The sequence below is a fragment of the Cavia porcellus genome, unplaced genomic scaffold (genome assembly GCF_034190915.1).
Source record: "Cavia porcellus strain 051 isolate PalLab524CR breed Dunkin Hartley unplaced genomic scaffold, mCavPor4.1 scaffold_23, whole genome shotgun sequence".
Lineage (NCBI taxonomy): Eukaryota > Metazoa > Chordata > Mammalia > Rodentia > Caviidae > Cavia > Cavia porcellus.
Window position 1 is genome coordinate 52546348 of NW_026947506.1, and position 21062 is coordinate 52567409.

At 53.8% G+C, this 21062-nt stretch overlaps 1 protein-coding gene across 1 annotated transcript in view; it reads left to right on the forward strand.

The window, feature by feature from the left end:
* Pkd1l1 (polycystin 1 like 1, transient receptor potential channel interacting) overlaps nt 1–13624 on the forward strand; it is a 65472-nt gene extending 51848 nt beyond the window's left edge. The window contains exons 39-48 of the mRNA XM_063233622.1: nt 2668–2776; nt 3018–3101; nt 3664–3857; nt 4586–4945; nt 6917–7088; nt 7500–7640; nt 9026–9166; nt 10069–10305; nt 12239–12529; nt 13146–13624. Coding sequence (XP_063089692.1) covers nt 2668–2776; nt 3018–3101; nt 3664–3857; nt 4586–4945; nt 6917–7088; nt 7500–7640; nt 9026–9166; nt 10069–10305; nt 12239–12529; nt 13146–13382 — 1966 coding nt within the window. The 3' untranslated portion in view covers nt 13383–13624. The remainder of the gene's footprint in view (nt 1–2667; nt 2777–3017; nt 3102–3663; nt 3858–4585; nt 4946–6916; nt 7089–7499; nt 7641–9025; nt 9167–10068; nt 10306–12238; nt 12530–13145) is intronic.
* The last annotated feature ends 7438 nt before the right edge of the window (nt 13625–21062 follow it).

A 21062-nucleotide genomic window follows, 5' to 3' on the forward strand; every position in this document is an offset into this window, starting at 1 on the left:
TCCGGCCCTTTTTAAACTTTGGAGGCCGAATATCACCAAGTTGCTAAATTGCCCAGGCTAAGCTCAAATGTACAATCCTCCTGCCTCAGCATCCCTGAGTGCTGGGGTTATAGGCACACACCCCTGTGCCTGGTAGAGAGGTGTTCATGTGTCCTGGTTCCTAATGGGGTGTTTAGAGTGGGCTCCCATTGCTCCCCCAAACCCCCAGTCCCTAACCCTGAAAGGTCGGCAGCTCCTGAAGCGTTGGTCGGTAGCATCTAGAGAGAGGGGCTGAGCCCTGCCCTGCAGAGGAGATGGGTAGAAAGGGGCCCAGGGCCTGGGCTCCTTTGGCTCTGAGCTGCGGAATTTCTGTGGAGCAGAGAGTTGTGCCACAGGATTTCTGCATCTTCACCGGAGGTCACCCCAGTACTGGAGCCTGTCCTGTTTGAATTGTGCTTGAAGTGTTTCTGAACTCAGTTAAAAGCTCCTTGAAATTCCAGGTCAAACAAAACCAAAATAAACTATAGAATGAAGCTCCAGTGAATGAAAGAGGCTCTCCAAGCCGCACCCATGGAAAAGAAGTGCTGATTTTTATCTCGGCTCTGGCTTGGCAGCCTCAGCCTCCGGCCCTGATTTGTGTAATTGCTGTAATTAGCACAGGCCAGGATTCTCCTGGAGAGAGAGGGCTGTGCTGCCTCTGGGCACGGGACCTGGGTCCCACCTGTCCTTCCTGACTTTCCCTCCTGTCACTCCCCGCAGGCAGGTGGCAGGTGCAGGAAGGGCAAACCTTTCTCCAGAAGCTGCGTGAATGTGGGTGGGGAGTGCAGCTCGGTGGTTAGAGCACCAGCCTGCGGTACACAGAGCACCACACATGCAGGTACACACACATGTGCATACAACACATGCATGCAGGGCACGCACACACTATTGATTGTGCAAGCCCAATGTGGCTAAAATATTTTTTAAAATACATACAGTGGAGCACCATAAGCCATAATGTAAAATCAGCTTTTCTGTCAAATCATCTCGCTCCAGAGAGCAGGTACTAACACTTCTCCCGGTGGGAAGCGAAGTCTCCTCTCCCTCCCTCTCTCCTGTCACCCTTCCCTCCAAGGAGGGATTTCCGCTTACTCTGTGCTTACCCCATGTGCCCCCTCCCCTGCCCCATGCCTCAGTTTCCTCATCCCATTTTCTGGACACCTGAGCAGGGCTCCACTCCCCCCCTCCCCCGCATCTCCCATGCTACCCCGCTGGGATTCGAAGGACGCCAGCTTCCAGCAGCAGCCTGCATAGATGAGGTGCTAAAAATACAAAGCCTACAGCGAGCAGATTCCTGAATGCTCGGGAGAAAAGCGCTCTACAGGAAGAGGAAGTCGAGCCAGCCAGATAAATCGGCCCACAGACTGTTATTCACTCCCGGGTGCTGTGGACATGTTCTAGCCACATTGAAGTTCTTCATAAGTTGACTGAGGTGTCTGCATCTATTAACTTGTATATTACCACCTTTCTTTGTCCTTGATTTCTTTTTCTTTTGCATTCTCTAGCTTTGGCAGGCCTGTAAAGATGTGGTGGTTTCCAGTCCTGGGGATGGAGCCCCGGGCCTTCCCACTGAGCTACAGGCCCAGTCCTTTTTTATTTTTATTTAGGGTCAAGATCTTGGTAAATTGCCCCATGCTGAATGTGTGAATGTGTGGCTCGGTGATCTTCTTGCCTCAGCCTCTCAGAATGCTGTGATTTTAGGCGTGCACCATCATGCTGGGCTATCTGTAAAGGCTTTAAACCCTTTTTCTAAGTTATCTCGAACAGCTGCTCCCACCCGGGCCGTTTGCTGGGGAGCAGCAAGCATCCCATCTGTGCGTGGGGACGGATGCTCTGACGCCCAGCATGTGCTGCCAGCTTCCCCGGGGAGGTTCCTGTTCCCTGGGTGTAGGCAGAGTCCGAGGGACCAGAGGCCCTGGATAGCTCCCAGGCTGGGCTGGGCTGGGCCTTCCAACCTCTGCAGACCAACCGTCCCGGTCTCTTTCTCATGACTAGGCCACTATACCAGCACACCACTTAGAGGAGAGGTTTGTCCTGCTGCACGCTTTGAGCGCATGGACAGCTCCACGCCCAAAGGGCAGCGCACAGGGGCCTGTGGGCAATGCTGCTCAGGTCACTGCGCCCGGGAAGTGCAGAGAGAAGGGAGGAGCCAGGGAGGGAAATGAGCCCTCCGGCCCGCACACCAGCGTCCTCCTTCAGCAGATTAATCCTCCCACGTGCCTCTCACACCTGCCCCTTAGTTCCTGGGGCTTTGGGCACCACGGAGATGTGAACCACAGCGCCAGCTTTGCCCCCAGGCCTGCTTGGCAAAGCCGCGGACAGCCCCGAGGTTGAGGACCCCTTGTGTAGTGGGTTGGTTATTTGCTTCCCCGCCCAGGCGGAAGACTTGATTCTCCGTTTCCTCGTGCCAGGGGTCTCAGCCCTCGCATGGTGACGTTTGTTGATTGAGCAAGCGAGAGAACGAGTGCTTTTCCCACTCTTGTTCCTTCTCTCTGGCCAGTGAGGGGCACAGTGAATTCTCGGGCTGCACCTCACGTTGGAGATGGGTTTAGTTTCATTCTTGCAAAGTGCCTGAAGTTTAGACAAGCGAGATCCTCTGTTGTCCCTCGTCCCTGACCACGGGCGTTTGTTTTGTCTTGGGTGATACAGGATCAGGTTCTCGCCAGGTGCCGGGGATGGGGGCAGCCGGAGGCCGAGCTCGCTGCGGGACGGGCTGCACGCAGGAGGCCCCTCTGTGGCCAGGGCAGCCGGGGCTCAGGTGGGTGAATCCCGCACCCCACCTCCCGAACCCTGCGCTTCGCTTCTCTGTGTCTCCTCGGGTGGCAGCCTGGGGAGGCGTCATTTGACACCGGGTGCTGGGGGCAGGCTGCGCTCAAGGCAGGCCCTGGGTCCTAGGAAGTCGGCTGCACCCTTGGCCTGGCTTCCGGACTCAGGTTCAGTGGGTGCGGTCACCCCACGCGCCGCCCAGCGCCCCCAATGAGCCAGTCATCTTCTCCCAGCCAGGAGCTCTAGAAGGACAGTACTACCTGCTAGGTGCTTTGGTGACTACGCAACTGACCAGCACCCCGGGAAGTTTACACGAGGTATGCGCGCTCTTTCTCTGAGGCAGGGTCTCACTGTGTAGTTCAGGCAGGACTTGAACTCACTGCATAGGGCAGGCTGGTTCTGAGGTCTCAGCAATCCTCCTGCCTCAGCCTCCCTGGTTCCTGGATCACAGGTGTGCACCACCAGGCCTGCCCTGTTCCTGCTTTTGAAATAAATCAAGTTATCAAGTTAGTAATGCCTGGGAGACAGTGGGGCAGGAAACCCGCAGGTCATGCTAGCTTCCTGGAGGACGGGGGGCCATTTGAGGTTGCGCACCACAGGTCTTTCTTTCTCCCTGTTCCAAGCACCTGTCCTGGGCTTGGCCCTGACCCTGGCTGTGGCTTTGTCCTGTTCACTGTGTGGCTGTAAGATCCCTGGGGATCCAGGGCAAAGCAGGAGGTCGGACACCCCCGCTTCTCCTCTGGCAGGCTGGGTGCCCCAGACAGACCAGTCCTTGAATCCCAGGATGGGGCAACTGCAGGGTGTCCAGGGCTGGCCTCCCACAAGCAGAGCCTGGACTCATGCAGCGTGCAGAGTGGCCCTGGGAGGGTGCAAGGCTAGGTGACGTCCTCTGACTTGTGGTTTGTTCCCCAGCCTCTCTGGCCATCTCCCACACTCCCGGAAGACTCCCGTCCTCCATGGAGCCCCAAAGCTAAAGGCTTTGAGGACCGGAATGTGACGCACAGTGGCCCCCGAAGCTGCAGGGTGAGGAAGGAAGCCAACCGGCCTGGCCTGGGTCAAATCAAGTCTGTGAGGTAGGGGCAGCACTGGCCCACCTGGACCCACTGGGCAGCGCCAAGCCAGGGACTGGGGGTAGTGATGTGTAGCTGGCATGGGAGGGGACAGGTCACAGCCAGGCTGAGCAGGACATGCAGGTCCCGTGAGATGACAGAAGTGTCCTGCACGTCAGGGCCAGGAGAGTGGCAGGCCCTCAGCCGGAGGACAGTGGCCACACAGTCACTGATGGCACAAGGGGCAGGGACGTCTGTCCGTTGCTGGCTGTGGCCTTCAGGAGCTGGGGTGGAGGCTTCCACCAGGAAGTAGCAAATGGTGCCAGGCCTGGGTCAGGTGACCTGGCCGTCTTGTCCTGTCCACTGGGCGCCTGCTGCTGCAGAGTCTCTGCTCACAGCAGCAGGGCGTCTGTGCAGACTCTAGGGACACAGAAAATAGTAACAAGGACACGATGGTGTGAAATGTGGGTTAGGAAGACACGGTTTCCACTGCCCCAAGGGGAAAGCGCGCGGCCCCGAGGCTGGGGCGGGCTGGGCAGCCTTCTTCATGGCCCGGCCTCCGTCTGCCCATTAGGCCTCTGCTGCCACAAGGACAGCAGAGCAAGGAAGGAGGCACAGGACCCTTGCGTGTCCTGGAGGCAGAGGGTGCCCTTGCCCAATGGAGGCTCACTTCTGGTGTCCTTCTGGGTTGTGCGGAGCTTGCCAGGAATCCCACAGCCTCTCCTGACCCCCTGAGAATGGGCTCCCTGCAGGCTCGAGGCCTACATGGTGCTGACCGCTCTGAGGGCCAGCGGCTGGCTGGACAGCAGCACCAGGGCCGAGACTGTGCACCTCGCCCTCTACCATCCCGCCACCCAGCTCTTCACCAGCATAACCCTGAGCGCAAACACCCCACCCGTTGGGCGGCCGGTGCCCTCAGCCTGGGTGGAGTCCTTCAGGGTCTTCCGAGGCGGCTCCACCACCTGGTACCACCGCACAATCCCTGAGGTGAGTGTGATGCGGGGACTCGGGGCTCCCCCTGGGCACTCCCATGTGGGAGTCTGCTGGCCACTCCACCACTGTGGATGTCACCTCCCGTCACCCCCTGGCTCTGTACCAGGTGTCCCCTGGGAGTGACAGCATAGAGCTTTCTCCTGGTGCCATGTGGGCTGCAGGAGAACTGGTGACATCAGAGAGCACACTCCGGCATCTTTGTGGGCTTTGGCTGTCACCTGAAATCCAGCCACACCACTTCGGGGGCTTCACAGATGTCAGATGGGGAATTCTAGAAACAAACATTTCACACAGCTGTAAATAACTGTCACAGCACATGGTTATCATTGTTCTACTTTATTGCTAGTTGTTATAGTTTTTTTTCAGTACTAGAAATTGAATCCAGGGCCTTTCTGAGTTGCCGAGTTACCCCGGCTGGGTTCAGACTCAGATCCTCAGCTCCGGCCTCCCTCAGGGCTGGGGTCATGGCATGCACCCCAAGCCCAGGTTGTGGTGGTCTCTTACTGTCTCTCATTGATCAGGTAGCCCTATCGTAGGTGGGGTCAGTGGCTGTCTTCTGGCTGGTGGCTTTGAGAATGGCGTCTGTCTGACCCTGTTCTGGAGGCCGAAGGTCCAAGATCAAGGCTCCCAGAAGGTCAGGTTAGTGTGAGGATCCACTGTCCCCTAGGGTCATGGCCACTGTCCCTTCCGTGTCCTCAAGTGAGGCCCTTTGCAGCCGAGGACAAGGGGACCATACGGGCTTTCAGGTGTTTCCACGTCAGGACCCCTCGCCCTCAGTTCCCCTAGTCCCTTCTTCTGAGTCACCTCCTTCAGGTAGCTGCACACAGGGACACAGGACGTGGCTTCAGTCTCCCCGCTGGTACCTGTTGGTGGGTGACAGGGCAGCTCATGCACCTCCAAGAGCATCAGAAGCCCCACAAGTCACCTCAGGTCCCTGTGACCCTGCCAGGTTCAAGGCTCACTGAGCACCTCTGCAGGAAGAACCTGGTCACTCAAGGTCACACTCAGGGTCACATTCGCTTTCCTGCAGGGGTGCAGAGGGGGCCACCAGAGCTCCGAGCTGCCACTGTAAACTGTGCTGCTGTAAACATGGGCACACATGGATCACTGCAATGTGCTACTCTCAGTGCTCTCAGGAAGACAGCAGAAGGGGAGGTTTTATTTGAGGAATCTCCACACTGGTTTCCATAGCAACCATACAAGTTTACACTCCAACAATGAGGCAGAAGGGCTTCCTCTTCCCCAGGGCCTCGTCGGCATTTGTCATCACCAGTTGCTTTTTGGGGGTGGGATTACAGCATTTCCTGCACATTTTATTGATTTATTTTTTAATTTTATTTTGAAAAGCAAAACAGAAGAAAAAGATAAGAATGATACAGAATTTCAAAACCATAGTAGAAAATTAACATTTGTTAATATATTGCATATTGTTATCTTAGAACTAGTTGTTCAGGTTACCAGATCTAGGCACAAAAAACGATCAGACTTCCCTATGAGCTGGCAAAGACTGGTAGTGTAGTTACCCGTCCTGCGTACACACAATCACATGTGTGTGCCTACACACGTGTTACTGAGCTTTTTGTGACTGCCATTCTTTGTGGAGAAGGGTGAAATCTCAGTGGTGTTTTAATTTGCCTTTCCTTGGTGGCCAGAGGTCGTGAACATTTTTTATGTATTTATTGGTCATCTGTGTTCTTCTGAAAACTCACTTCAGTTCCTGGGCAACTTAAACCCTCAAAACAAAAAAGAAAGGCCTGGGGCGTAGCACAGTGTGAAAGGCCTGAGTTCAGTACCCAGTACTTGAAAAAATGAAGAAATCTTGACTACAGAAGCTTTTAAAGGCTCTGCTTGGCCGAGATATCAAATGTGTGGGAGATGAAACCCATGAGCCCGAGCTCCCACGGGCTGAGCGCCCCTGTGCGTAGCTGGAGGCTGTGGGCCATGAGGCCTCAGTGCGCAGCGTAGAGCTGGGCTCCGGAGAGTTTCCTGCACACAATGTGCAGGACTGTGGGCACGGGGCAGGGCGAGTGCATCCTCAGATCCAGCAGAGCAGGAAGTGGCCCATAAGGGTCAGCTAAGGGGCCTGTCAGGAAGCCGCAGGACTCTCCGAATGGTTTGTCTGAAATTCTGTTTCTGCCGCCCACCCGTGTCCACCAGCTGGCCTTCCTGGTCCTCAGCTTGGCTCACCTCAGTCTGCAGCTCTACGAGATGGCTGAGGGGGGCGCCCTCTGCTACTGGCGAAAACCACGAAACTGGCTGGAGGTAGGACCTGAGCTCACTTTCTTTTTTTTTTTTTTTTTTTGGTCTTTTTCGTAGCAAAGCATCGGGGCCTGGAGATGCAGGCTGTCATCACCCCAGCACTCTGGGAGGCTGAGGCAGGAGAGTCACAAGCTGGAGCCCAGCCTGGGCCATGTCACTCAGCAAGAACCTGTCTCAAAATAAATACTAAAAGAGGGCTGGGGACACAGTGCAGTGCCAAGGCCCTGGGCTCCACTCCCCATCCTGGGAAAACAATGTCTCTATCTGAAAAGAAATAATGCTAGCTACAGCGCTGCCCGCCAGCCACATGTCCTCCTGGGGTGGTGCTGGAGCTCTGACAGCCGCCTGGGGTTCCTGTAGTTGTCCTGGGCGCCCGCTGGGCCTCCTGGGCAGCGTCTCTCCTCTGTGTCACAGCTGCCCACAGTGAGCATGGCCCTCGCCTACTATGTGGCCACCGGGATCCTCGCTGGTCTTGCTGCAGATCTCGCTGACCAGATCCGCCAGGGACCGTGCCGGGCAGCTCTGGACCTGCGCCCCATGGCACTGTGGAACTGGGTGAGGAGGTGATGGGCCCCAGCAGGAAGCCAAGGCCCACAGTGTAGTCCTGAGCAGAGCCAACCTGAGCCTGGGCCACCTGGGGCCCCGCACAGTGGCTCAGGTGTGACGGCTGGGGCTGGGGACAGGTGGGCGTCGCAGTGGGTGAAGTCCAGCCTCAGTCCTGCCCCAGACTCCTTCACCTGCACCCTGCACTGCCGGGAGGTTGTCCACCTAGTGGTCTAGGAGGCCCAGGACACTGGGCAGAGCCCTACCTGTGGTGGGGCACGGGACACGCAGGAATCATTCTGAGCACCGCACCTGGTGACGCTTAGCAAGGGTCTTCTGATGCGTCCCGTGGGCCAGCACCCCCTCTGAACCTCCCTGTACCCACAACACTCACTCCCTGGGGGTCCTGCACAGCCTGGGCTGATCCCCAGTTCCTCCTCCGGGTAAAGCCACATACGTTTGCAGTACAGGCAGTGACACTGGCTCTGGAGAATCAGTCGCTGTGGAAATCATAGCTCAGCCGTCTGTGACTCCTTCTAGTCTCCCCACCCCTCTCCTTAAGGGAAGGATCCCCGTCCCCTCAAGTCTGCCCCCGTTTCCAACTTCTGCCCTCTGTTTTGCTCTTTGTTTATATTTTGGCTTCTCACATTGGAGAAACCATTAATACTAAACTTTCCGTGTAGCATCATGGTCTCGGGGTCCCGCTGTTCCCCTGCAAATCACGCGGTTCCATCCTGGACGCCACTCTTCTTCCTGCATTCCTGTGTTGAGGGCCACCAGGGCCTCCAGAGGTGGCTCTTCTGAGTCGTGCTGCAGTAAACCTGGAACGCATGGGGCACATGCCCAGGAGAATACAGCTAGGTCCAGTGGGATTTCCCCATTTAGCTTCATGAGGACCCTCCATGCTGCTCTCCCTCAAGGTCTGAACACCAACAATATACGAGGGCTTCTTTTGCCCATGTCTTTGCCAGCATTGGCATTTTGTGGGTTCCCGATGACAGCTGTCCTGGCTGGAGTAAGACGGAATTTCAGACTTGTTTTGATCTGCATTCCCCAGACTCAGCTGGCTTCCAAGGGGCGCCAGCCTGAAATGGCCAGTGCACCCCAAGCCACGTCTAAACACTGTATATGATCAGCTACAGGGCTGTGTGGCAGTGGGCCTGGCATCCTGCGAGGCCATAGGCCTGTTGTGCAGGTCTTGTAGAAGCAGCCGAGGGCTGGGGCTCTGAACTGTCCTCCCTGCAAACATCGGGCTCCGTGGCCCCCAGGGCAGAGGTCACAGTCCACAAAACGCCATCAAATCTGGGCATTCACCACACATGAGCTCAGATGTCCTGAAGTCCCCACGCCTTGTGTCCTTTGCCGTCATTCTGACCTGCTCTGTTTTCCTGTTACAGAGGGCTCGGTGCCTCCAGGGACTGCTCTTGTTCCTCTGGATGCTGAAATGCATTTCTCTCCCTGGTCTCCTGGACGTGGCGATGTCCTGCTGTCCCCGGGTGTGGGTGCGAGACTCAGCCTCCAGCACCTCCACAGCCGTGGTAGGAGTCCCCCTAGCTGCATCCATCCCGGTCCAGCTGCATGGCAGCCTGCCTCTTGGATGGGAAAAGAGCAGATGTCTCCAGGAGGCCCCATCCTGGGTCCTGGTCCCCAAATCCATTGCAGTGTGGCTTTGGTCACTGAGCTTGGGGGCCACCTGCTGCTCCACGGTCATGGAAGGAATAGCCGTGGTTTGTTAAGTACGGGCCGAGTTCCCAACTGCATGGGGAGTGGGAACCTCACCTCCAGCGTGTCCTCCGGGGGTCAGAAAGGATGCATGGCCTCTCATAAACTACTACCTCATTAACCCAGGGGTTCAGGGGCTCAGAGCAGGGGCCAGGGCTGCCCTCAGGTTGGACGCTTGGGATCTTGGTTGCTGCAGCCACTTGCTGCCTTCTAAGGCCCCGGCCCGACCCACAGCTTCCCGCTCACACATGAGCTCGCTAGTGCAGCCTTGGGGATCAGGGAAGAGCAGGTTGCCCTTCACAATGTGTACCGGTGCTCTGCTGTAAGGGAGAGGAGCCTGGCGCAGGAATAAACACACAGAGGGCACAGAATTCAAACCACGCGGACAGTACACATGCTGGGGCCCCAGGGTCCCACCTCCCGCTGCGTCTGTGGCAATCAGGACCCACGAACAGTGCCTGCTTTCTCCCATGGTCCCCTGAGGCTGGGTGACTCCAGAGTCGCTGATACTCAGACAAGCTCAGGGGAAGGACAGGACCTCTGAGTGACAAGTAGATCCAGCGGGGCCAACATTGAGATTCTCCTGCCTCAGCCTCCCCAGGTGCTAGGATGCAGATGTGCAATGCCACCTTACTGCTTTCTTAATCCACTTAGGGAGCCCCAAAGAGGCCTCAACCCACTGCAGGGAGCTCAGCGTGTGGCTCTTCTCTCCCTGCAGCTGGTGGGGGTCCTGGTGCTGGCCGCGCATGCCCACTTGCACCACCTTCTCAGTGCAGCCTGGGCGCTGCCACCCAGCACCTTTGCACGCTTGGACACCAGGCTGCTGCTGCCGTTGGGGTTTCCCAGGAGAAGCCAGGAAGACTCAGTCCCGGCCCTGTCCACCTCCCATTGGCCAGCCGTGGCCTGGTATCTGGGGGCCCTCGCCATAGTGATGGCCACGCTGTGCCTGGGAACGGTGGGTATAGATGCCTGGTCATGGAGTCAGGGCTGGGGAAGTGCCACCTGCTGCCCCAGTCGGGTGAAGGCCCCCGGGAAGGGGCTGCGCCCCGCTGGTGGAGTCTTCCTCAGTCCAGCAAGACAACGGCCTCCCGGTGCTGCCTCCTCCAGGAAGCCGGCCTGGGTCTTGCTCTGTGCTGAACAATGAGGTCTGATCAAAATACATGCAAATGTTTAGACTTTTTACAAATCATGGTCAGAGATGCATTGCTGTGAACTCCTCACGTCAAAAGCCTTGTTCCTTTTTGTCTGATAAAATTCTGCAAGTCCTCTTTCCTGAGCACCTTCACGAGATGCAATCAAAAACACAGTGAGTGCTGCGGCCGAGCACCATCCAGCAGAAAGGCAGCTCCTAAAATGCAAGGCTGTGTCCTCCCCTATCTCGTCTACCAGCTCTGGCACTGTTCGATTCTGGCTCTTCCCAAAGTCACAACCACCATGAAGGGGAGGTGTGTTGAATCCACTCAGGACACAGAGGCAGCTAGGACAGCACAGCTAATGTACCCTCAGGAAAGAGGACTCCAGAGCTGCTGCAGGAAGCGCCCCGGACAAGGGGCCGAGTCGCTGTGAATTTTCAGTGAATGAGTAATAATTAATGCTAGCACTCCCCTGCAGCTGTGCAGAACACTTACAATGAAACCACAAATGAAAATAAAACATGACATCCTGCATCGCCCTGGCCCCTGCGGGCCCCAGTCTCAGTGCTCCTCCACCCAGAACTTCCCCCCACAACTCCTCACACCCCAGGCGGTGGTCCTGCAGCTCTGGTCAGGCAGCCCAGCAGGTGCTCAGCGGAGAGCTCGGGTGTGGGAGCCACCCGGCCCTCCTGGCCTTGCTGTGAGTCCACCCTGCACCCACTCAGGGTTTAGCACTGTTCACTGTTCCCAGACAGTGCCCAGCAGGGAGCCTTCCTGCACCCAGTATCCAGCGGCTGGACCCTGAGGGCCCGGGCATGCCTCGTCCTGCACCAGTGCCCTGACCAGCACGTCCCTCTTCAAAGGGGCTTCTGATCCGTGGAGAGCCCAGTACGTGCAGGAGGAGTTGGTAGTCGAGCTTCATAAGCAACTTAAACTCTGCAGTTTTTATAATTTGGACTGAATAGAGTGATACTGGAAGGGACCCCACATCCTCACACCCCGCAACAACCAGGCCTGAGTGCTCCTTCAGCTGCTCCTAACTCCCCACTCGCGCCCGCTATCTGTTCATCCACCCATCCGTTCATCCTTATATCCATCCTCCCATTCTTTCATCCATCGGTCTATGCGCTGTCTACCCACTGACCCAAACAACTACTTCTCCATCCATCCACCCATCCATCCTTCTACCTCATCCCACCTAATGATTTATCACTACCTCTTCATCATCCTTCCCCTCCCCGCTCGTCCTCCCACCCACCCACTAACCCCTTCACCTTTGGTCCCACCAAACTGTTTATCGTTACCTCTGCACATCTGTCCATCCATCTACCCATTTGTTCATGTATTCAGTCAACATCCGTGTCCAGAGTGGTTGTCAGAGTGAGGGAACAGTGAAATAAGGTACCAACATCTAATTCCTGCTGCCTGAGGCTCGCAGTCTATGGGGGGGACATGAGTATAAATCATAATAGCAATTTTTATATTTTAACTACAATGCCTTTATTATTAGGGGATTTGAAAATATTTTCTCTCAACTGTGGCTTCTCTTTTCATCCTCTTGACAGTGTCTATGGAGAGCCGTAATTGTTAATTTTGGTAAAGCCACTTTTTCTTCTTTTTTTGTATGTGTGTGGCTTGTGAGTCTGGGGTCCTATCTAAAAACATTTCAGTTTTGCGATTTTGAGGCTCCATTTTCTACTTTAGCAAACTAACAAAACCAATTCTGATGCAGAATTTGCTTATTCTCTTCTCCAGCTGAGAGTTTCCCTCCTGACTTGTTTCCAAAAGAGAAAACCTTTTCACTGCAAATCACCGGTGAGACTTGAAGAGGTCGCCGCATTGGTCTGGTGGAAGACGCTCGCCCTCCTGGGGCTGGAAGAGCCGGCAAGGGCAGAGGCTGGGGTGGCCCTGGAGCAGGTAAGCCACCACGGAGTCCTGGGAGGATGCTGTCCCTGCAGGGTTGTGCTTCCTACGATCGCAGGGGTGTTGCGATTCTGTGCTAGGCACCATGGCAGCAGCCAGGGTCAGTTCTCATCCAGGGTGAGTTCCGAGGACCTCCCCTTGAAATCCTAATGCACTTTACAGTTTCCCAAGTCCCTTCTCCTCCACTCAGTCTCTGCGTCCTCACAATGGCCTTGTGTGGCTGGAAAGGTGAACTCTGATCCTCCCTGGACACACATGCACGCACACACACATGCACACACACACACACTCGCTGGCATCTTTAGACCAAGTCACTTGCATTGGTATCAGACGCAAGCTTCTGCCTGACACTTGGCACCCCCTCTATGAGCTGGGTCACACTCACGTGCACAGCTGACGTTGTCACCCTGAGTGGCTCTGAAGCCCATCACCACACTGGTGGTCTTGGCCCTCTGCACAGGGCTTTGAGTCTTCATTGCTTCCTGTCTCATCCTTGCTACTGCGTCTGTCCACTCATCCTCCATGTGGCCTTGCACCCTTAGCATTGATACGGGTGTCGGGAGGCGCAGTCTAGCCATCCTGGGGTACAGAGACGGAGTTCGAGGCCAGGCCAAGCCCAGCGCATCTCCTAAGGCAGCTCTGTCTTTCTCACGTCAGGGGCCCACAGTGCTTCAGGTGATGGGGTGAGGGAAGTGGATGTCCTAGAGCACGTTTACCCATGCACCTCTGTGCTCCTCAGAACCACTACCTGGACGAGTTCTCCGGGCTGCTAGATGAACTTCTGCTGAAGATAAATGCTTTGTCTGACGGCCTGGAAGCCCCTGTTGCAGAGGAGCCCAGGGCCGCGGGGCCCAGGGCAGAAGTTCCCCCCACAATGCCCATCTCTGGTTACCCATCTGGCAGGGTAAGACTGAGCACAGTGACTTGTGTCTGTTGCTTCCTTAGAAATTTTCTTAGTTCTCTGAAGTTGGCTTGAAGTAGTTGCTGCTCCGGAAACGTGAGCCTATTTGCAGGAGCATCCTGCACAGGGCCAAGGACTGTGTGGGGCGCTGGGACCCTTCATGGGTAAAAGACGTCCTGCTTCGCCCCACTACCTCGGCAGTTGCCTGTGCTGTCACTTACAATTACAGCTGGAATCCAGAGAGAGACCGGGAGCAGAGATGCACATGCCATGATCCAGAAACATAAGTTATCTGTGGCCTGGATAGCGATCAGTAACCCGGGGCAGAGCGGGGTGGGGGGTGGGGAGCCTCTTCTAGGAGCTCAGGGCTCCAAGGCTCAGCATGGACTGAGGGCTTCCTAGGAGCGGACCAAGGAGCAGAGAGGAGTCTTCTGAGACCCCAGAGCCACAGATATCGGGGCCAGCGGTGACGAAAGAACAGGGCACATGGAAGTCACGCTGGAAAGCACCGCTCCTGGATGAGGCCACTGATGAGGCCATGCACGACTCACGGGCCTGAAGCCACGCCACAGGGCTGTGGCACAGAGGGAGGGTGGCTAGGTGGACCAAAATCCATGCTGTGGTGCCCAGGTTGCTCCGAGGCAAGGCAGAATCCAACCAGTGCCTGAATCTACCTGCAAAGCCAGAGGGCTAGGCAACTTCAGCAACATTCACTAAACAATCCGGAAAGATACAAAACGCAACTGCCCAGCATGCCTTTCCGCAGCAGGGCTTGTTTTATGAAACAAGCAATGATCCCAGCACTGGGCAGGCTGAGGCAGGAGGATTGCTGCAGGTTTGAGGCCAGCCTGGGCTGCAGAGTAAGTTCTAGGCCAGCCTGAACTGCTAGTGAGACTCTGTCTCAAAAAGCCAAAGACAAAAAGAAAGAAAGAAAAAAAAGCAATGTATTGTTACTCAATACATTGACAAAAAGTATCCCACATTTTAACAGAAGACACACCAGTTTTACTGAGGTTGATACCAAAAATCTAAATAAAATATTATCGAATACAATCTATGCACAGACTAAAAGAACAATATCCCACAATTGTAAGTTTTAAATCAAGAATAGAAACATGTTAGTATTAAAAGTATATATTAGCAACCTTCACTGAAAAAGGAGGACCCATCATTTGAGTTTTTCCTGCATGAATGCATTTGAAAAAATTTAACATCCATTCCCCTCATCTAAAACATACTCTGCATGAATTGAGGTAATTTTTAAAATAAGAACCCATCTCTAAAGGTAGTAATGTAGCTGCTGATACAATATTGGAAACAGTCTTCTCGAGATTAAATAAAAAGAAAGATTGTCAGCTTGAAAATCCATTGGCTTTTGAATTTGCAGTTTTTGTTTATTTTTCATTTTGGGGGACTACTTTTTGTTTTGGGGTTTTTTTTCCTTTTCCTTGTGCTGGGGATTGGACCCAGGGCCTCCAGCACCCAAGAGCCCTGCTGCTGGGCAGCAGCCAAGGCCCTGGTCAGCATCTTGAAGGGTTCCATCCCTCTCCTCCTGTGAGTGTCTGCACCCCAGCTCTGCATTCCCAAAAAGCTTGAGGCCAGCAGGACTTACGCCCTCAGGATGGAATGGAATCCGTACTCTCTTCCTAGGGCTTAGCAAATAACTCCTCAGCCCCACCTGAAGCTGCTTCACCATCTGTGCCTATGAGGTTCCCATTGGTGCAGTCCCCACGCTGACTCTGCTCTCTAGAAAGCTCAGCTCTTTTCAGGGCCATGGCTTCAAAGGCATTTTCCATTTCCCAGAAGCCTCTGCAGCCAGGTCCCACCTCCTCAGGTCCTGGGGGTGAATGTGCTGAAGCACCCAGTTTGTGCAGCACCAGTTACTGCCCTGACAAGGAGACCCTGGTGCTGGCACAAGTGGGGCCAGCTGGATGTCGCAGAACAGACCCCCTTTGTGCAGGGGAACCCAGGAAACAGCCCATCTGAATGTTCTAACTTGGGCAGTGTGTTTTTTCATCTTAGCCATTAATAATTAAGATTTGTATCTTTGTAAATGAGAAGGACTGGTCCAGGGCCATCTGTGGCCACCTGCACATGTCATGTGGCCAGTGACTCATGGCTGCCGGACACTGGGGCTCCTGCTCGCCACCCCTGCTCATCAAACAGCGTCCTCTGTCTACCCGAAAGGAAAGCGCCCACCTGGCTCCCCAGGGGCCCAGGTTTCTCACTCCCGGAGCTCCCCACCCTGCAGAAGCTGGCCAAGCCACTATGCAGATGCTGGGGGCATCGGGGCATGGGGGCATGGCCCTTAACTCCTGCACTCTAGGAGGCTGAGGCAGGAGGATCAAAAGTTTGAACCTATCATGGGTAACTTAAAACATAGCAAGACCATGTCTCAAAACATCCGGAGGTTAGGATGTAGCTCATTAAGCCATGAGTTCAGTCCCCAGTCCCCCAGTAAAGCAAGCAGAGAGTTTCTGCTCCTTGACTTCTGTTCTTTTCTCTGGTGAGCACAGAGAAACCAGGCAGGGACAGCCCCCCAGAAGGAGACCTCAGAGCTTGTATCGCTGGGCTAGTGCCCACAGCTTGGAGCGTGGCTGTGGGTGGAGCCTGCATGCACCTCCCCCAAGGCCTCTGCTCTTGGTTTGGGCTGCAGACTCAACTCTGCACACCACTGCTCGTGGGCACTTGGGAAGCGCCCTATGGGGCAGACTCTCTGGCATCTCTTCCCCTCCCTGTGCCAGGGCGGGGGGCAGTTTGAAGGTGGGCCGGGTCGCTTGGCTTCCCGCAAGTTGCCCAGCGCCTGCCACAGCAGTGTGACTGCCTGGGGATGGGTGCAGCTCTGCCCTCGTGCCCTGTGGCATCAGTGATTACAGGTGGCTTCTGTAAGAGTCTCGGGGTGGGGGGCTGGGGATTTAGCTCAGCGACATAAGCGCCTGTCTTGCAAGCAAGCAATCGTGAGTTCAATCCCCAGTACCGATAAAAAGGAAAAAGACAAAAAAAAAAAAAGAGTCCCAGGGTGTCAGTCACCCGAAGTGCTTTCTGCCTGGTGGGTCTGAACCCACTGAGCTAGCTCAAGGTCAACACCTGCTGGCACCAGTGTAGTTGCTGGGTCCCCTCCCTGAGGCGATGCAGCTGTGCACAGGGGCTGGTAGCTGTGGGCTGGAAACTCAGCAGGAAACTCTGCACCCTTCTGTCCTCTTCTCTCCAAAAGGGCACCAGGGAACATCCCAAGGGTCCTCCGGGAGCAGTCCGTGAATGAGTCTGCATGCTCTAGGATTATGAAAACTCCCTCACCAAGTGCTCACGGGCAAGGCATGGTCCCACCACTGACCTGGACGTGACCAGTGAGCACCACTGACCTGGACATGAGCTACAGCCGACAAGAAGACATGGGGCTGGCAGAGCCTGGGTGGCAGGAATCTCAACCGGCCAAAAACCCGGCCATGCGGGGTGCCCTTGCCTCTGCATCTGTTTCTTCCTGTGGAATGGAGAGTAGTCGTTAATGATGCTATGGAAGGCTGTGCCCAGCCACCTGGGAAGGGCCTCGGGGTGTTCTCTTTCCGATTGCTCCAGACATCGCCATGCTCCTGGGTCTGACCGCTGTGACCTCCCAGCCCGGCTCCCCCGGATGGTGGACTCTGTCTCCTCCGCTGTCTTCCACAAAGCCCAGAGCTTGGCCAATGTCAAGTCAATCGATTAACGGATGATGTGCTGGCTTAAAATAGGGCAAATTATCAACCAGGCCAGGCAAAGGATTAATAGGCGTCGCTGGCAAAAGGACTTGTGTGAGCTCTGTTTAATGTTTTCATAAATCTGAAGTTCTTTCCCAACGAAAAGCCTTTTTAAAGGGTAAGAGATGACAAGATGATGTAGCTATAGTTGAGAGAAATGGCCACTTTTAATGGTTCTTGTTGCTTTTTCTTAACGTTTTCCATACTTCTAAGTTTGTCTTGGAATTTTTTCCCCTGGATAGACATCACAAGAAAAGTAATTCAACTCAAAAGAGCTGTTTCAATGTGATTTACAAACGCAGAATATATTCGAAGTCAGTGTAACTCAGAGCCCCAGCAGACAGGCCGGAGCCCACGGCTTCGGAGCTGCGTCTCCTGTCTGCAGATGGCTGGGAGCCCGCAGAGGGGGATCCACAGGCACTGCCACCGATTCAGCCGGCCTGGCAGGCTCGGCGCCAATAGGCTGAAATCCTACTGTCTGCCCCCTTTATCTGGATGCGTACCAGACTGGTGCTGGTGACACATCAGAAACCAGCACCTCCGTGCTGCTCTAAGGATGAGCTGTGTTCACTGGACCTGAATTATCTCCCAGGTGCCCAAGGCTGCTGGGTGACCAAGACAGTGCTCGGTCGGCTGGCTTCTCAGAGATGGTGCTGTGTGTGCTCCGGGCAGCACAGATCCAGCCGTCGCTTCCCAGAGCAGGAGGTCAAGGGCTGCACAGCACAGCGTCAGCCACAGAAAGGCCTCACTTCCATCCCGGTACTGGTGGGCCAAGGTCCACATGTGCAGGCTGGGGCTGTGCTCTCCCAGCTTCCTGCAGCGCTTGGCTCCTCTCACAAGTCCGCCCGTGTGTACTCCTGGTTGTCCACGCGTCCTCTTCTGTAAGGGCGCGGCTGTGTTGGATGACAGCCCCTGTGATGACCTCATCTTAATTTCATAAAGTCACACTGACAGGCCCCGGGGCCTGGCACTTGGACTGTCTTCTTCGGAAAAGGACAAAATTCACCACTTCCCAAATCTGTGCACACAACTGTGGCTGTCTGAAAACAGGAGTTGCCTGGTTTTTCATTCGTTCTAATGATCAGAGAAAGGCTACTAACCCGAAAGTAAAATGAAGTACTCAAAACATTTTGCACTGTCTTTTTTGCTGTGTATGGATCTTTACTTTGGGGAACGCCTTTCTAAGAATGATGAGTATGTGTTAGTGTGTGTCCTAGAAACTGTCTAATAAACGGGCGTCTTGGATTTCAGACCCTGGGGAAGATCAGGCAGTACTCTGAGAGGATTTTTTTTTTTTTTGCCTTTTTGGGACAGGGCCTTACTACGATTCAGGCTGACCTTACACCGACTTTGTAGCTCAAGCTGGTCTCGAACTCACAATGATCCTCTCTCCTCAGCTCAAAGAGGAATTTTTTTTCTATTTAACACACAAAAAAAATTTTTTTCTTTCTTTTGGATTTTTTCACAGCAACCCTCTTGCCTTGGCCTCTCAAGTGCTATGGTTCTAGGTACGCAGTGCCACACTCAGCTAAAATAACAGTGGTAAGCAGGAATAAATATAGTGGGAGCTTCCCACACACAAGCACACAGCAGACCCCCCAGCTGGGCTCCTCAGCACCTCTTCTTTGGAGACTCCTTTCAGAAGGATGAGCAGTCCCACACACACTCTTCATACCATAGTACCTTCTGGACAATATCGAACCTGTGTCCCAGTGCTTTGGAATCCCCAGTACAACAGCTGTGACCTAAGTGATTTGCTACCCAGCATCAAGCCAGAGGGTTGAGCAGTTGATGGGTTATAATTAGGAGCAAGGAGAGGGGTCTCCCCAGCACAGCCAGCACCCTGCTCCAATCCATACAGCGGGGCCACAGCCCCCCACCTCACCGGCCACTGTATCCGTGTGATAACGTATTTTATCTGCTTTTTGGAATCCAAAGGAATAAAGAACAAAGTTACGCAAACCCGTGGGACTGTAGGAAGGAACCGCCTTCCTCTGACCACCTCCTCCTCCTCTCTAGTGTAGATTTCTGTGCTCCGGAACCAGCAAAACATTACAGATTTATTAACCCGAGGCCTTGAGAAAGAGCAGACCTCAGAACAGCTGCCTTGGTAATTGGTCTGAGCTGAGTAATGTTCAAGAGACCCAAGCTCATCAGGGCTTCTTTCTTGCAATCTCTACTTTCTAAAATTACTGGTGTTTGGGGGGATATCTTTTGTCTTGGGGTTTGTTTTGAGACAGAGTCTTGCTATGCAGTTCAGGCTGGTCTTGAACTCATTGTATAACCCAGGCTGGCCTCAATCTCATGGCGATCCTTCTGCCTCAGCTTCCCAAGTGCTGGGGTTACCAGCCTGCCACCACCACACTAGCCTTGTTTTTGTCTCTTTTACCATCATTCTGGTCCAAGTAGGAGGAAAGCAGTTTGATCGTGAAAGTTGAGGAATGTGTGCTGACTGCAGGGCTGAGTCCCTTTTTCTTCACAAATTGAAAGACACAATTTGTGACTCTTGGACAGTGAATCAGAGTGGAGAGGGGGGAAGCAAATCTGTGCCCAGCACAGGCTGTTCTGGGCATGGAGCTACAGAGATCAGGATTCCATGGCCTGCACAGGGGAAGACACAGATCACAGAACAGAACACAGGTACAGGAACAGAGATACACGGTGTCTGTGTCGGGAACAGAACTATAGGCGCTCTTCAGGGAGCAAAGGCGGCTTCTCGGACAGTGGCGTGGTTACAGTGAGCCATCAGGAGCAAGAGAGAAGGACAGACCTGCAGCCAGCGCCTCACACCTTGTGTACAGAAACCCAAAACAGATCTTAGACTTACATGCTAATCTGAAAACTGAAAATGGTGGAGGAGGAAAAAAAAGGGAGATAATCAGACATTTATAAACGATAAATAAGGGCTGGAGGTTTAGCTCAGTGACTTAAGCACTTGCCTGGTAAGCACAAGGTCATGAGTTTGATCCTCAGTACCCCCCCCCAAAAAAAATGATAAATCATCATGATAAATAAATCTCATCATGATTAAAAACTTGTTCAGAAAACAACCCTGCTGAGATGAAATGACAGCTCACATCCTGGAAAAAACTATTTACAAAACTATTTACAAACTGCGTGTTCTTCAAGGGACTAATATGCATGATATATAAAGAACACTCAGAGCTGGAGTAAAAAGATGAAAAAATCCAGTGAGAAAACAATCCAGAAGAATAAGTGGACATTTCACTGAGGAGGACGAGCAGATGAAACACACACACACACACACACACACACACACACACGCACACGCACACGCACACACACAAGCACGCATGAGGAATGTAAACAGAAACACCAGCTGACACAGGACACTGTGTGGTCTAGACCTTGCTGGTGGTTTCCTGTGAAGTGAAATGTGAACATTTCACTTTAGGGCCCAGAAATTCCAACTTTGATTTTTTTTTTTTTTTAAGATTTTTTAAAGAATGTTTCCCTTTTATTCTCAGTGCTTATTACTATTACAGAATATTGGACTCTGGTGCTTATAGTATATGTAGACATATTCGTGCCCCTATTACCCACCCTGACACCCCCTTCTTCCCACTGCTTCCCTTTCTCTTGTCTAACGATAGTCCCCCACTCTAGTTCCTTGTCATCTATTTTACATTCTCCATGTTAAAGAGAGCATGATGTATTTGACTTTCTGATTCTGGCCAATTTTGCTCAACACGGCCATCACTAGATCCATCCATTTTCCTGCAAATGACAAAATCTTTTTCTTCATAGCTAAATAATATTCCACTGTGTTCTTTTCCTCTCTCTCTCTCTCTCTCTCTCTCTCTCTCTCTCTCTCTCTCTCTCACCAGGGGTCAAGCCCAGAGCCTCATGCTTGCCAGGCAGGTGCTGTCCCACTGAGCTACATCCCCAGCCCTGTGTTATTTTCTTCAGCCACTTGTCAGGTGATGGGCTCCCACATGGTTTCGTACCTCAGCTACTGTAAATCATGGCACAGTAAACACAATGTTAGATGTGTCCGTCG